The sequence below is a fragment of the Tenrec ecaudatus genome, chromosome 1 (assembly GCF_050624435.1).
Source record: "Tenrec ecaudatus isolate mTenEca1 chromosome 1, mTenEca1.hap1, whole genome shotgun sequence".
NCBI classification, from domain to species: Eukaryota; Metazoa; Chordata; class Mammalia; order Afrosoricida; family Tenrecidae; genus Tenrec; species Tenrec ecaudatus.
Window position 1 is genome coordinate 154,212,422 of NC_134530.1, and position 15,395 is coordinate 154,227,816.

The 15,395-nt window shown below is 47.7% G+C and overlaps 1 protein-coding gene across 1 annotated transcript in view; it reads right to left on the reverse strand.

The window, feature by feature from the left end:
- Positions 1 to 15,395, reverse strand: part of SPAG17 (sperm associated antigen 17) — a 243,816-nt gene that overhangs the window by 206,917 nt on the left and 21,504 nt on the right. Inside the window, exons 2-3 of the mRNA XM_075540501.1 lie at positions 3,728 to 3,868; positions 2,814 to 2,897 (exon numbers count right to left, since the gene is read on the reverse strand). Of these exons, the coding sequence (XP_075396616.1) occupies positions 2,814 to 2,897; positions 3,728 to 3,868 (225 nt within the window). The remainder of the gene's footprint in view (positions 1 to 2,813; positions 2,898 to 3,727; positions 3,869 to 15,395) is intronic.

A 15,395-nucleotide genomic window follows, 5' to 3' on the forward strand; every position in this document is an offset into this window, starting at 1 on the left:
GCTGCGGACAGGACAGGGTCGACCTCCCCTGGGAGTTGCTAAGAGGATCACACTGCGCGGAAGAAGAGAACCGGGTCTTTCTCCTGCCGTGGGCTTGCTAGCAGCTCAGCACGCAACCATGAGGCCAGCAGGGCTCCTTTGGCCATGGCGCCGGACTGGCACGATCTGAATATCCATTTTCTTATGTGCCCACACCCTCAGGTCAGAAATGGAGCTTGAGGAAATCTCATGCCGGGGCCGAGGATAACCATCTTCATCATCCTCACCATGAAAAAAAATACATCTACAAGAACACAAGAGCTGAAACTCCTGAGCCTCTCCCCAAAGGTGAATCCTCTCTTCACATTCCTGTGCACATCCTTGGTGCCCTCCCTGTTACAGCAGAAGCATGCTTTCCAGGAGAGACGGGGAACGAACAAACGGGCTCTCACTTGGTCTCTGCGGAATGACAGCAGCACGAATCCAAATGGGCTTCCAAAGCGCTGTGGTTTAGAAGTGACGACTCTCTCGTATATACAGTGCCAAGGTTAGTTAAGTTTTAGGGGAAATGACACAATTTCAGAATGAGGCTGTGTGCATACACCACTAGGCCACCTAAAGGAACGCTCGAGACAGTCCCTTAGGAATGCGGTCTTTGCTGGTCCAGACGTCGCACATCGTTACTGGAAACAAGGAAGCTAGTTCTGACTCCCAGTGACGATGAACTGCACTGGATCAGAGTTAAGTCTCACATCCATTGGCTGCTGCTTCTGAGAAGCCAGAGCTAAATTTAAAGCAAGGGAGATGGGGCTCTGTTTTGAGGCCAAACAGAGAACCCTGGGACAACAAGTTACTGTGTGGAAGTAAGCACATGGTCTGTAAGACGTCTTACACAAGGCGGGCAATGGTGGTAGGCCATCAGCCTTTCTTGCTCACTGTAAAGTTCCCTTTGAGAAGGAAAACGTAAGACATCCTAATAAACGGCTCTGGAGGAGTGCACCTGTGGCAAGTGTGACCCAGTTGCTCCAGACCACATGGGACTTGAAACAAAACAGGCACATGCAGCTCAAAAATTCAGAGGCCTCCAAAGATTTTTGACTTCTGGTCTCTTCCATGGCCACTCATCACGCTACCTTTGGTCTCTCTAGACGCACTGCCAACGCAACGCATTTCCGTTCATCTGGGCAGAGGTGTACAGTGACAGTCCCTGAACATTCCTAAGTATGGAGGGACTGAGACTGGAAATGGGCCCCTGTGCAGTCCATTCTTGACTGATGCTGACCAGGAGCCAGACTTCATGTTTTTATCCATTTTTCTCTTTTTGCTACAGCAATGGATGCTAATAAATATCCAGGCCCCCAAGGTGCCACCGCCATGGTGCTCCAGCTCCACCCTGCCTTCTCTTTCTTCTGGAACCATTCAGAAAAGGGGCTGTGAGTGGGTGCGGGGGGCACATTGCCCAAATATTCCACTGGCAGAGTGTGGTGGAGCCAGATGTGAACTGGACCTCCCCTGAGTGAAGAACATGCAACCAAGAGTCCCAGCACATCTTTGGGAGGAGTGGCTTCCTAACTTCACTCTCGAGTTGAAACACTGTGCTATCCCACATCCAAGTCAAAGCGCCTGTCCAGATTATACATCAAAACTGGCCTGTTATCATGTCTGATTTTTACTGAGCATCTTTGAAGAAGAAAGAGTCCTTTGAGGGAGCTAATTGATCCCAGGCCTGAGAGTTGGACATGGATTTCTATGGCCATTTCAGAAGGAAAATCCCAGGGCTTGAAATCCAGGTATCCCACAATGTTTCAGCCGGAGCCCCTGCATTTGGATCACCAGAACACACAGAGAGAAGGTGCTTCATTTGGCTCCAAAAGCACAGAGTTCATTTTGCCTTGATGGTGAGAGCCGCATAGCAAAAGGTAACGCTGTAACATTCACAGGAGTGATGATCTTAAATAAATCTGAAGAAACTTGTTCAGTAGACACTCAGACACAAAATGCTAAAAAAAAAAAAAAAAAAAAAGCCCTCTAGCTATGGCATCATCCATGACCTGAGACACAGCAAAAGGTGACCAGTCATCACAGAAATAAAATGCCAACAAGTTTATCTCTGAATGGCCTTTGTTTAGGGCCTGGGCAGCCGCGGCAATTTTGGGGGAGATTTTCTAATGGATGGCTAGATTTTCACAACTTCTTGCAAGCTGGAAGTTAGACAATCGCTGAGTGGGGTGAGAGGACAGCCTTGTCAGCCTGAGGTCCTCTGCACAGCCCACTGAGCCAGCTGAGTCTGACGTGAGTGTGGAGCTGCTGTTCCAAATGGAATGGACCTTTAATCTGCAGAGGATGGTTGTTTTCCCACTGATGAAAGCGGGATTAAACTGTGCACTGAATTCACAAACTGGCCATTTCAGTTATGCCTCCTAACACATTCAGGGACATGTTTACTCTACATATTTGGTAAAAAAATAAAATAAAACAGCAACACTCTGTAAACCCACTAGCAGACAGGTCGTGTGACTTCCCTTCAGGCCATCACCAATTCCAGGAGTATCATTAAAAGCGACAACCTATTTGCATGAAAAAAGGGACTTATTTAGATGACATATATGATGTCATCTTGGACAATTCTTTTCCCAAGAGAGGGATTGTGTAAAGAGGCAGGCAGCTTCTTACACGCCACCACCAGGAACAATCCTCTCCCTCCCCCACAACACATCGCAGAGCTTGCTTCCACGCATGAATTCCGTCCGGAACGGCTGTGCCATCATGTCCACGTCCTCGTTTTCGAGAGATGGCAAAAGAAAACATCCCTTCAGGTGAACTCACTCACCTACCTCATAAAACAAAGGTGCAGCGCCACTGGCAGATTTCTTCCCCTTCTTAGCTGCACTTCCGAAAAGTGCATTTACCTCTTGGATCTGCAAGAAAGGCAATAATTAAAAAAAAAATAACACAAAATGAAATGCCTCCTTAACAAAAGTTACCTGGACCTATGTGCCTTTCCAATACCTCGGCGCTCTAAGGAGTTTGGAGAACCTAAGGGTGGAGGGGAACTCCGTAAGGAAGTGCAAATATGCACAATCCCCGGTGTGCTGGGCCAAGTAGGCTGTGCCACCTGACCGATCCTGTCTATGTTGTCCTTCCCCTCTGACATCCTGCAGCCAGGAGTCTCCGCTGACTCATTTTCCAACGAGCTTAGTTAGAGATGTCCCTAGAATCTTAACCCACGGAGTCTTTTATTACTATCATCCAATCTTTTCTTGAGGAGCTCTAGTAGCAGAGTGGCAGCTAACTAACCTCAAGGTCAGCAGTTCAAAACTACCAGCAGCTCCGTGGGAGAAAGACGAGCCTTTCTACTCCCGTGAACAGTGACAAACTTGGGAAACCCACAGGGGCAGGTTCTATACGGTGTCTGTGAGTCGCCCTGAACTCAATGGCAGTGAGGTGTTTTGTTTTTGTAACTTAAAAAACATGCAATTCACCATAGAATCATGGTGCCTGGCATGGCCTTAGAAACTTAACAAATGAGTGAATGTTGGTCCGAGGGGCAATGCTTACTGCCAACAAAAAAAAAAATCATTGTTCCAGATGAAGTGATTCAAATTTGTTATAATTAAAGATTTGTTAATAGCAATCCGCTAGCATGTACAAATAGGCCAAATATAGTTTTATTTCTTTTATTCTATTATTTTAAGTGGGGGAGTGGGGTGGAGGAGGTCTCCCAAAGGCAGTGAGCACTGGCAGGTACCTGCTGCAGAATGTCTTCCCACAGGATCACACTGAAGAGCTTGCGCTGAGGGGCCTGGACTGCCTGGGTAAGGGCTCGGAGGGGAAGTTCGTCCTCAGTCTGGTTCCCAACCACAAAAGCAATGGACGCCTTCCAATCGCTCTGTTGCAAAATAACAAGGAAGGAAGGAGAGTCTAAACTTCTCCGGCTAGGTAACATTTGAGTCACAGGCTTCCTCTGAAAAACAGGAACATCCACCCACCCACTCCCCAGCCCCCCATCGCCACCCCCTTCCTCATGGACCCTTACCTGAAAGCCCGAGTTGACCCTGTAGGGTACATAGCGCCCTCACCACCGGTGGCCGCGCGGGGGCGGAATTGGGCCAAGTTTCAGTCATTTGGTTTGAAAACCGTTCTCAAAACACCAGGAAGGTTTAATAAGGACAAAACAAATAACCGACGTTGACCGAAACGTTGTGGGGCTGTAACTGAACGTATGTCACAGCTGTATCCTGACGATACTCACTCCAAGAGTATCGCAGCAATCTTTTGTGGAGTTCCTGGATGGAATCCAGGACTTTCAAATAACGCCCCAAGCATCATAAATGCTCCATAAATGTGGGTTGGATGTTAAAGAATACAGAATGCTGGGGGTGGGGGTGGGGGCGGGGTGGAGGTGGGGCGGCTGCTGCATTCTCTGGGGTAGACATTAAATCCCCGGAGGTTTTGTAACGCACAGAGCTAGAAAAATGTCTCTTCCTCCTAAACTAGCACAAGGATCTCTCTCAATGCTAAGGGACAGCTGCTTTCCACTCCTGAGACCAGGACATTAAATTCCCCATCAAATACTTTAAAGAAAAAAGTTAACAAGGTAAGCTCCCCGTTTCACTTTCCCTTTCTTTCTGTCCGCGATGATCATAAGCTCTTTTGGGGGAAGGCATGTTTTGAGAGCGGTGAAGAGGTAGCTCAACTGCATTCCCCCGTGTGGGACGCCGAGGGAAGGGGCAGACTCCTGCAAGCAAGGAAGAGCGTACTGCATACTAAAGGCCACAGGTTCAAGCTACCCCAGCGTGGGCAGAGTCCAGGCCATCGGCTTCCATACTTTCTCCATCCAAGAAACCCTCTGGGGCAGTTCAACTCTGTCAAACTCCTATGGGTCTCCCTGACTCTCGGAACTGACTGGTTGGCAATGGGTTACTTGCTGTTGGTTTTTGAGTCCTAACAATCCTGGGGGGTGGAAGACGACAAAGCCATTCTTACTGTCACCGAGTTGATTCCAACTCCTAGCGACCCTACAGGGCAGAACAGAACAGTACTGCCCCTGTGGGCTTCTGAGGCTGTAACTCTTTACGAGAGTAGAAAGCCCCGTCTTTCTCCCTTGGAGCAGCTGGTGGTTTTGAACTGCTGACCTTGCTAAGGTTGGGAGGCCCACTCGTAGCCAATATGCCACCGGGCGCCTGTGAGAAAGTCACTAGAAAAGGAAAGTGATAGCATGGGAGGGCCACAGGTCCTGTAAGCTCTCTGAATCTTCGCTTTCTGAGTCACAAAATGAAGGGGTAGGGCAGGGCAAGATTGGAGCGCCCCCAGCTCCTCTGCTGTGCTCTACTGACAGGGAATCAAGCTCCCTTTAAGTGGATACCAGAACCATTTCTAAGAAGACATGTACAGGTCATGTGAGCTTTGTGTAATGCACGATTCTGTGCAGCCCCCTCTGGTCCCTGAGATGTCTATAGTTCAGGTGATGACAGAACTAGGGTATCGGTGAGAGGAAAGACCCACGCTCTGGTTGTCCCTCGTCAGAAAGTAACCCACTGTCCTTAAATTCTGCTTACTTCTCTCCATGGAAAACGTACTCAGTCGTTAACAAAACCCACCCAAGTTCCAAAGTGGAAACACAAGCCATATGGAAAATGATACCTGTTTCCATTGAGGTGATTTCAACTCAGAGCAACCTTACAGGGCAGAGTAGACCTGCCCGCCTCCCCGGGCTTTCCAGGGGCGTAAATACATTTGAAAGCCTCTTGGCGGAGTGGTTGGTTGGTGGGTTGGAACTGCCAGCAGTGAACAGCTGTGCACTTACATACCACTCCACCAAGACTCTTTTCTAAAAGCATAAACACGAGTGCTTAGCTTTGGAGGGATATGTGTGTGTGTGCGCACCAGTGTATGTGTGTACGTGCACCATGCATGTGGGTGCTCCTCTGAATAAAGGGTGCTTTCCTTTTACCTTGAGTTAAAAATCATTTTCTGTGTGCTAACTAGCCAGAGGAAGCACGCTCTCGGAATGTTCTGATTGCCAAGAGCAGGCATGAATCTGTCATGCATTCTTTAGAGCAGTCTCCACTATGTATTTCTCAAAGGTCATTCCTGCCAGTGAATGCCTTTGTTTTCTCCTGCCTGATCTCTGATTCAAAGCTGCAACCACTGAAGGCGGAACATCTCTCATTCTCACCATGTACGTAGCTCCTGAACAGGCAGTTCCATGACGTTTCTGGCAGTTTCCCTGAATATTTTAATGACCACCTCTATGTCCCTGCCCCCTTCAACAAGTTTCCTTGCCAGCGTTTGAGCGAATGGTGACAGGGAAGGGCTACCTCTCAGCCACCTGTGAGGGATGTCTCAGAAGGATGGCGCTGTACTGGATGGAAGCACCTTCTCATTACTATCTGGTGTCAGAGGCAGGTGTTGAATATTTCTGACCAGATTTTTTTTTAAAGGAAGGAAAGAAGAAGAAGAAAAAAATGGTTTCTTTGAATGTGCCATGTGCCAGGCATATGTTATCTCATGACTCCCTGAGTAACCCCGTGAAATAGGTGTGTGCATGCTTTGTCGACAGAAAAGCAGAGGCCCGGTGAAGTGAAATAAGCTGTTTAAGGTCTTGTTTGCAGAAACCCCCTGAGACCCCAGTCCACAGTTTTATAGTCATTTGCGAACAGTTCTAAGGGTAAGCCTTTGGGGTCAGAATGCCTTTCCATAGTCCTCACACTGCATTGGATAGGCCACTCTGGCCCAAGTAGAAGCAATGTTGTCATTGTTATCAGATCCCTCCGGTCAGTCGGGAACCACGCCGGCCCTATGCACTATAGCTGACCATTTTTAGAAGCGTACTTCATATCAAGAACTTGTGAGATCACAATTTTTAAATAATCGATTTACAAAAGTTGAAAACTGTTGAGGAACTTCCCCAACGTTTTCTCTTCCAAAGCTCAGTCCTTCAGTTAGGCTCACACCAGGATACAGCTTAGCAGTCCTCTGGTCCAGTTCCTAGAGCTTTATTGAAACTTCTGGGATTCCAGGAATCCTGTCTACCTCCAACAGTGGTCTCAGGCTGTAGCAGGTCGGGATTTGCGTGGGCTGAGAGGTTTCTCTGAGGAATGCTGGCCTCCCAGGTTTATCTCTGCACCAGAAGGGGGTCTGAAGAGGACAGCTTCAGTTCAGTTTTCCGTCTAGCCTTTGGACCAACCAGAATCATGATCCAGACACTGGATCTACTTGGCAAAATAGAACCCATGGAAGATTTACTCGGTGTGTGTGTGTGTGTGTGAGAGAGAGAGAGAGAGAGAGAGAGAGAGAGAGAGAGAGAGAGAGAAAGGTGGGGCGGGTCTAATCACACAGCTAGACTCCCGATGGCTTGCACATGAGGCCATAGTCAACCATGAAAACCAGACAGTAGTAATGGAAACAGGGGGCGCCTACGAATCAGGGTGCAACTACTGAAGGGATGCACCAGGGGGCAGCAAGATGCTAGGAAATGCAGGCTGGTCGCCGAAAGACCGAGGGGCACTTCCTGTGGTGTCTTAATCAGGAAGGAACAGCTAATAAAGGATGTTCTGCAAGTCAATTCAGGTTCTGAATCTTGCGCGTAATATTTAAGGATAGGCATACAAGACAAAAGAAAACCTGATATGTTCATACTGTGTGTGAATACTGTAGGGAATAAAATCACTCACTGCCCTCAAGTCGATTCCAATTCATAGTAATGTTGGAGGACAGGGTGGACCTTGAGTTTCCAGAACTGTAACTCTTTACAGGAGTATAAAGCCCTGTCTTTCTCTCTTGCAGCAGTTGGTAGTTTCAAACTGAAGACCTTGCAGTTAGCAGCCCAACACCTAACCACTACGCTATCAAAGGAGTCCCCAAATCTCAAATATGATTTATAGAGACACCTTTATTACAGGACAAAGACAAAGCAAAGACATTTCATCCGAATGAGGGAGCCATCGCACAAGGCCATCCAGGCGTCCAAGACTTACAGAGAGCCAGTGGATTGATTCAATAAGTTTGGGAGAGCAAAGGAAATAGACATAAAAGTGTGATTGGTGATCAATATCTCACAGTTTCAGGCAGGATGACCGTGAATGGGGCCTGAACATGATGCTAGATAGAAGAACTTACAAGATTGGTTTAAGGGCCCAGTTACCCCAATTCTCATTGAGCGTACACCCTGGACTGTCGAAGGGAGTGTCCATAATCCACTTTTAAAAACACTTGGCCCGAGGCTGAAACTATTCCCACTTGCCAGATAAAGGGTCAGAAAGAAATTCAATGGAGGAGACTTAATCTATGTGGAAATTCAAAAATGGATTTGGGGTATTTGCTGTTATCTCCTGCAAACCTAGTAACTTAGTGCACAAAGTGTAAACTCAGACTGGCCAAAGACGGCGCGAATCAGCTGTAGAAGGGGCACAATCCGAACAATCCTTACACGGGATGACGGTGAGGTTTGACTCACTCACTTGCTACACGTCTTCAGGAGAGACCCAGTGCTAGAAAGGGACCTCGTGACTAATCAGTTAAAAACCCTGAACGAAACCACCGATGACCCAATAACCATAGCCCAAACCCAAGTCAAAGCCACTCGCTGCCACCGAGCCCAGGCCAGTTCAGAATGACCCTGCAGGGCAGAGTAGCATTGACCTATGGGTTTCCGTGGCTGAAACTTTTGACAGGAGTCGAAAGCCCCATCTTTCTCCTGGGAGCAACTGGTGGTTTAGAACTGCTGACCTTGAGATTAGCAGCCCCATGAGTAACCATTATGCCCCGAAGACACGCAAGAGCGGACTCAGACACCAAGCATCACGAGGCTGGTGCAGGGCCAGGTCACGGAATCAGCGCTCACGCGAAGGCAGCAACAACAACAGTTCTACTATCTGGCAGCACAATGAAGTTCGGCCAAACGGCGGAGAAAAATAAACCTCCACCAGTATAGTTCATCCCAAGGTGTAGTTAAGTCCTTCAAGCCGAGTCCACGGGGAGACAGGAGAAAACAGATGCTGCCCAGGAGGCAGAAGGAAAGCCTTAGTGTGCGCCCGTGAGCCTCGTGCGCTTCAACCTGGGGGTGAATTTGTTCAAGGCGGCCCCAAAGCTGGGGTGCCATTAGTAGTGCTACCCTAGAGAAGGAAAAGCTGACCTTCGGGAGAAGCCCTACACTGGCCGGAGCATGAGTCAAGAGGGTCTGGTCTGGCGCGCCTCAGACACCTTAGGAGATGAAGTTGGCTCTCTGCTACCGCGGGGCATCCATGGGACATGATTACTGCTGCGTCTTGCCCTCTAACCGTTACCGACAAAGTTATTCAAAGGATGGAATGAAGTCATGTATGGACACAATCCATTACCTTTTATTTACTTTACCAGTCTCACCTAATTTACAGGCTGGCAGGAGGGCGTCTGAATGCAAACACTCACATACTAGTCTCCTTCGGTCAGAGAGCACTCCTGTAAGCACGGGGGGGGCCTGGCTGTCTCACACCAGGACGTCTCCTGTCCCAGAGACACAGGGCCAGCTTCTGGCGACTTTCTTTCACATCTTGCAAAGTCTCAGATTCTCCCCTCGGCATTCCTGTATTCTAACTACAAAAGCCACGTCGGAAATGAGTTTAAAGGAACTTTTTGGATGATGGGCTCAGCGTTGTTTTCTTTCTGCACATTTAACGGGCGGGCTACTCGAGCGGATGCTGACCCACAACGAGCTTATAGGACAGGGTAGAATGGGTTTCCCAGACTGAAACTCTTTACGGAAATAGAAAGCCTAGTCTTTCTCCTGAGGAGCAGCTGGTGGTTTCAAACTGCCAACCTTGTGGATGGCAGCCCAATGCATAATCACTATGCCACCAGGGCTCCGACAGGTGGGCACAACGGTACACACAAGTGGTGACCCCACGTGTACGACAGGAGCTGTGATCCCTAGGGGATTTCATTGACTGGTTTGTTTTTTCATTTTTAGATCACTAAGTCTTTTGCAAAGGGACTCCAGGGTAGGCTTGACCCTCCACTTTTCAGTTAGCCGACAAGCAAGTTAGGCGTTGGTACCAACCAGGAACCCCTAGGCTGCCGGGGCAGATGCAGTTACGGGACACGGTGCTCTCCTGCGGCCTTCGCTAGCAGGTCAGGACAAACCGGATGCCCTGAAAGCTGTAAAGCGAGACTTCGACAGTCCTCTGTGCTGAACTGCTCAGAGTCTGAGGCATTCTAGGAGCCAGAAGTGGTCAACGCCTTTATTAAAAAGTCAGGTTTTATTAAGAGTTACTTAACACTGCCCAGATATGCAAACTTGTGCTTTATGTCAATGCGCCGCTGAAAGGATCACCTTTTTGTTCACTAGATTTACTGCCAAATTGATAGGGATTTCTGAATGTCTTTCTCATTCGGGGTTTTTCCTTCAAAAGGAGGCTTGGATCTGCATCAGCAAAGGAGTGTTAGTATGGGCTATTGGCCAACAGCAGAAATATTTTTATTGCATAGAACTGGCTGCTACAATGGTATTTGTTTTCAAAAAGGGATTCTAACTATAAAATTGGTCTTGGAAACCCATGTTATAAATGTGTGCTTAATTGCTGTATAGTAACCAAGACAATGCAAACAACCAGATTATGCCCTTACCCAATTCCTTTTACTGGCTCTACCAAAACCCAAGCCCACGGCTGCAGAGCCGATACCAACTCAAAGTGACTGCACAGGGCAGCGTGGAGCTGCCTGTCTTTCAAGTGTCCCGGGCTGTCATCTGTACGCAAGCAGACTGCCGCATCTGGCTCCCATGGGGCCCACGATGGCTTCAAACTGCCTACCTTTCAGTTAGCAGGCGAGTGCCTTAGCCACCGCAACCCCGAGGCTTTGTCTTCACCATGATCAACCCTTCACAGTTTATCATCAACAGTGTAGCCTGACATCATCCTCATCCTAACGTTGTAAGCAATTCTGGTTTAGGAAGTGGTTCCTGTGCTTGTTTGTCCTCTTGACTAGACCTTCAACATCTTAGAAGGAAGATGACGTTGTACTGGCTTGTGCTCCCCACGGAGAGAAACAGGCTCCCGACACAAATGCCTGTTGGAGTAAAGGGCACTTGAACCCAGAGAATCTGGATCCTCAGAGCCATGTGCCATTCGACTATCCCATGCCTACCATCTCCAAGTCCTTTAGGAGAAGAGGAGACTGTACTTGATCAAATACAGTTCATCAGTCCAGCACCAGGAACCATGGTTTGGGAAACTAAGCCCTGGAGTGATTCTCCTCCTACGAGAAGTTTGCTGGAATGTGCCTAGGATGCAACCAGAGGAAGGGGCTTTCCCAGATAGGAGCACAACAGTCAGCGACTCCCAGACAACATTAAACACACCGACAAGCAAAAACTCACTGCCATTGAGTCAAAATGGACTCACAATGACCCAAAAGGACAGAGTAGAACTGCCCCTTTGGGTTTCTTTATGAGAGCAGAGACAGCCTCATCTTTCTCCCTCTGAGAGACTAGAGGGCTCCGTTCACAGCCCACTGCACTACCAGGGCTCCTGACACTGACCATAAAACCATTCCTCCCACCTCCTTCCTTTTTTCCACTCCCTCCTAGCTCCCATTAAGAAAGAAATAAAGAAAAAAAAGAGGCCTGTCTCCTTTTCCCTTACACCTACCACCTATAGGCTGCCTGTTGGTGAGCCCTTTCTCTTCAAGTTGCTGTTAAAACTTTGAGCTTGAGTTTCTGGTGCGAGACTGAGTTAAACAGTCCATGCCATGAGTTATCCATGCTCAGAACCCAGGGGGGAGGTCTGAACCTAACATCTATTCCTGCTGCAGTGCCACTCTCCAAGTCTATCTCCATCTATTGACCCCTGTCCAGTGCAGAGCTGGGCCCTAAATCTATTGACATGGTAACTTGAAACCAGCTATGGTCACAGTGATTCAACCACTCTAATGGTAACTGCTACCACCTATGGCTCAGCAAGGCTGCCTCCATCCCACGAAGACGTGTGTGTGTGTGTGTGTGTGTGTGTGTGTCTAAGGCTGCTTTAGAGATCATTTTGATTGGCAAGGCCAGGATCCTTCAAGAAGCCGTGATGAGGACAAAGAACGTTTTCTCTACCTATTTTGCTTACTCTTTCCAAATACACACATGCAACAGCGATGCTCTGTGCAAACTAGTAAGTGTGTGCGAGTGTTGAGCTTCAGGGTTGGCCCAATCTGACACACTATGCTCTAAAATGGGCTCAACGAAAAGCAAGGGACAACAAACTGAACAACCCACTCCAGATCCCTGCTTTCTTTTAGACAATTCCTTCACTTCCCTGCTCTGGACACAGGAGGCATGGCCTTGGAAGGCTCTGGAACACCCCTCATCTCCAGGTGAGCAGGTCCCCTCTCACACTTGATGGTACCCTGGAGTTGTGTAGGTCAGTTTGGCATGCTGGATACGATCCTAAACTCATTGGGCCAAGTCAGGATTTCTGGACACAGATCACAATGCACTAGCTGTGTGTCCTTGGGCAAGTCCCTTATCTTCGCAGTATCTCTTGTGTAAATGAGTATAATGTTAGTTCCTACCTCCAGGGAAAACCTACAGAAAGCACCTCTGAGCTCAGCACGCAGCAATAACCACACCGTCATCCCTGATGCTACTTTAGGAAGTTTCTACGCTGGGCCAGTCATTGGGACCAACATGGCTGTGCTACACACGCTGTTTCAAGTGTAGGTTAGCCCAGAAATGGAACCAATCAGCAGTTGTGTCATGAAACAGTTGCACATATCAGTTTGGATGTCAATCAATTTTCAGAATAGTTTTCTCTTTCATAGTGATACATTTGTTAAGTCGCACATTTTTGAAGCAGTTTATTCCCTTGGGAGAGTGGTCACAATTATGAACACAGCGTGCTTACAAAACCCAAGTGCATACAATTGTTCAGAGCTCGGAGAGAGCAGGTGAGAGCGTGGCAGGAGGTGTCTTATAACCATTTTAGACCCAGGGCAAATCTGTCAAAGATATAATCCCATCACCAATCATAAAAAAGGCATCGGTTACAGTCCAGCGAGAAGACACTGAGCTCTGCATTTTGTACAAAGACCGATTCAGGTGGTGACGGGCCATGGGGCAGGGAATGAGGGGAAGGTGCGCGGCACTAGACGAACTTTCATCAGAGATGGGGAGCTGCTTTCGGGATGTAAAAAAACACAAGAAATTGGATCCGTTGTTTGGTAGTTGAATTGCAAATATTAATCTGGATTATTTTACAGATCGAGCTAAAGCAGATGTCAGGAAAGACCAGTTCTTAAAGGAGGAAGAGAGAGGCAGTGCGTTAGTCTGGGTAGACTAGAGAAACAAATCCACAGAAACTCATATGCATATAAGAGAGAGTTGTATACAAAGGGTAAGTGTTCATTAAGAAAACAAACCTAACTTAGTGCTGTCCAAGCCCTTAAGTCCAACATTAGCCCATTTGTCCAACACCGATCTATGAAGTCCTCCTCAATCTTCACAAAACACATGCAATGACGCTGACTGCCGGAGGAAAGCTGAATTAGTGGGCATGTAAGCATTTCAGCGCTGGCAGGGATCTTCACAGGGTTGCTCCAGCACCCAGGGCGGCATAGGTCCATGCAGCTTCTTCTCGGGGATGTCTTGCAGGAAGTGAACTTTGCCAGCTGAAGCAGGGAACTGGTTAAGGCAGCTGTACCCCAGTCTGACCATCAGAAAGCAAGAGACCCAAGAACAAGAAAGGCTAGGTTCACTGAGCCATTTATCTCTCTGCCCTTCACTTAATCCCACATGTGTTTATCGGCCAGGTTGGCACCATAAACCGTAACTCTCTCAGGCAGGAAGGGAGGGAAGGAGGAGGGAGGAAATGAAGAAGAAAAGATGGGAGTAAGCAAATGGAGGAGTTGAGTAGGAAGACAGGAAGGGAAGAAAGGAGGGAAGGGACGGAGAAAGGGTGCGAGGGAAGGAGGGAGATAAAGGAAGGGAAGAGAGAAAGACAGGCCAGAACCGTACTCTACTCTCTCCCACAAAGGGCAGGCTCCGTGGCTGACTCCTCACATCTGGCTCCCCAACGCCCACAGCTATTGCTCCATGTGCCCATCTTATGGGTCTCCTTGGAGCCTCCCTCCCTTCCTCCTCCTGGATGGAATAAAAGCTCCCTACATCCACTCCTGGTCAACTCAGAGTCTGGGTTGCTGATTTTCCAAGCTGGTGAACCAATTACATACACCCCGCCAGGCTTTCGTGACTCTTGCCATCTAAAAGTACCCCTTTTCTCAAGGTTGCCTGACTCCTGGACTGGGTCTGAGGGAGGCACTGCTAATGCTGCTGGTTAAGGTGCTAGGCTGAGCTGGTGGAAAACCTGCCCCTGGAATCACACCACCTACACAACTTCCTACGTTGGCCATGTGCCTGGCACATAGTAGCATTCACTAAATGTTTCTTGAACTTAGCAGCCAAAACCACACAGTAAAGAAAAATTTTACACATGCTTAGTATGGGAAGGCTGACTGAGTATGTGGCATTTTATCAGCCACACTCAGCCTTTTGGAAGGAATCATGCATACCACTGAATAGCTATTTGAATTAAAGAAAGAGTTTATACCTTTGATGTACAGACTATGCTGCACATGTCTTAAGTTTGCCTATGGGAGGTACAGAAAGAGCCTTACTGCACATGCTAGCTGGCTGGCTTCCGTGGTCTTAATCCACATTAAACTTGATCATTAAATCAAGGTATTGAAATTCTGGTGTAAAGAAAGACCCAGAGCTCTGGGGTGATGTTAAATTCTGCCATTATTGTCTGTTAGCCAAATGGCCTAGGCCACTTGGTCACTTGATATCTCTATCTATCTATCTATCCATCATCTGTCTAACATGGCTTTAATAATGTAGCTTTCAAGAGGTCAACAAGATTGAGTAAATGCACATAGAATCCCTTTGTAAATTGTAAAACGCACAATGGAAGAGTAAAATATTAATGTTCTCTCCCTTAAGAAGTCCTGCAAAAGTGATTTCAAAGAGGTCATTGCTTCTGCAATTCTTAATTTGAATACATCTTGAGATTCTTCTTTGGATAATTTAGCTCCGGAGTCCAGGCAATCTGATTGTTTTTCTTTCATTTTCATGCAGCCCTTGGCCCATCCCACCAGCCTAGCACATGAGCCTAATTCAGTTTTGCTCCACGCATCAGAGAGTTTTAAGACAGCTATTAAAACACCACATGGAAAAGTTTTGCAGGGAATTCTACTCCACAGAGAAACCACAGAAACCACTACACACCTTAGCCATCTCCCCACCCCCAACAGTTGGCTAAAATTACTGCTCCATTATGTTACAACAATCCCACCAGTTTTATGGCTTGGAGCAAAATCTGAGGTCCAAAATGAACTTCAGAACATAAAAAGTCAAGCAAACCTCAAGAGGAAACGAGCTTCTTTGGGTTTTCAAACAA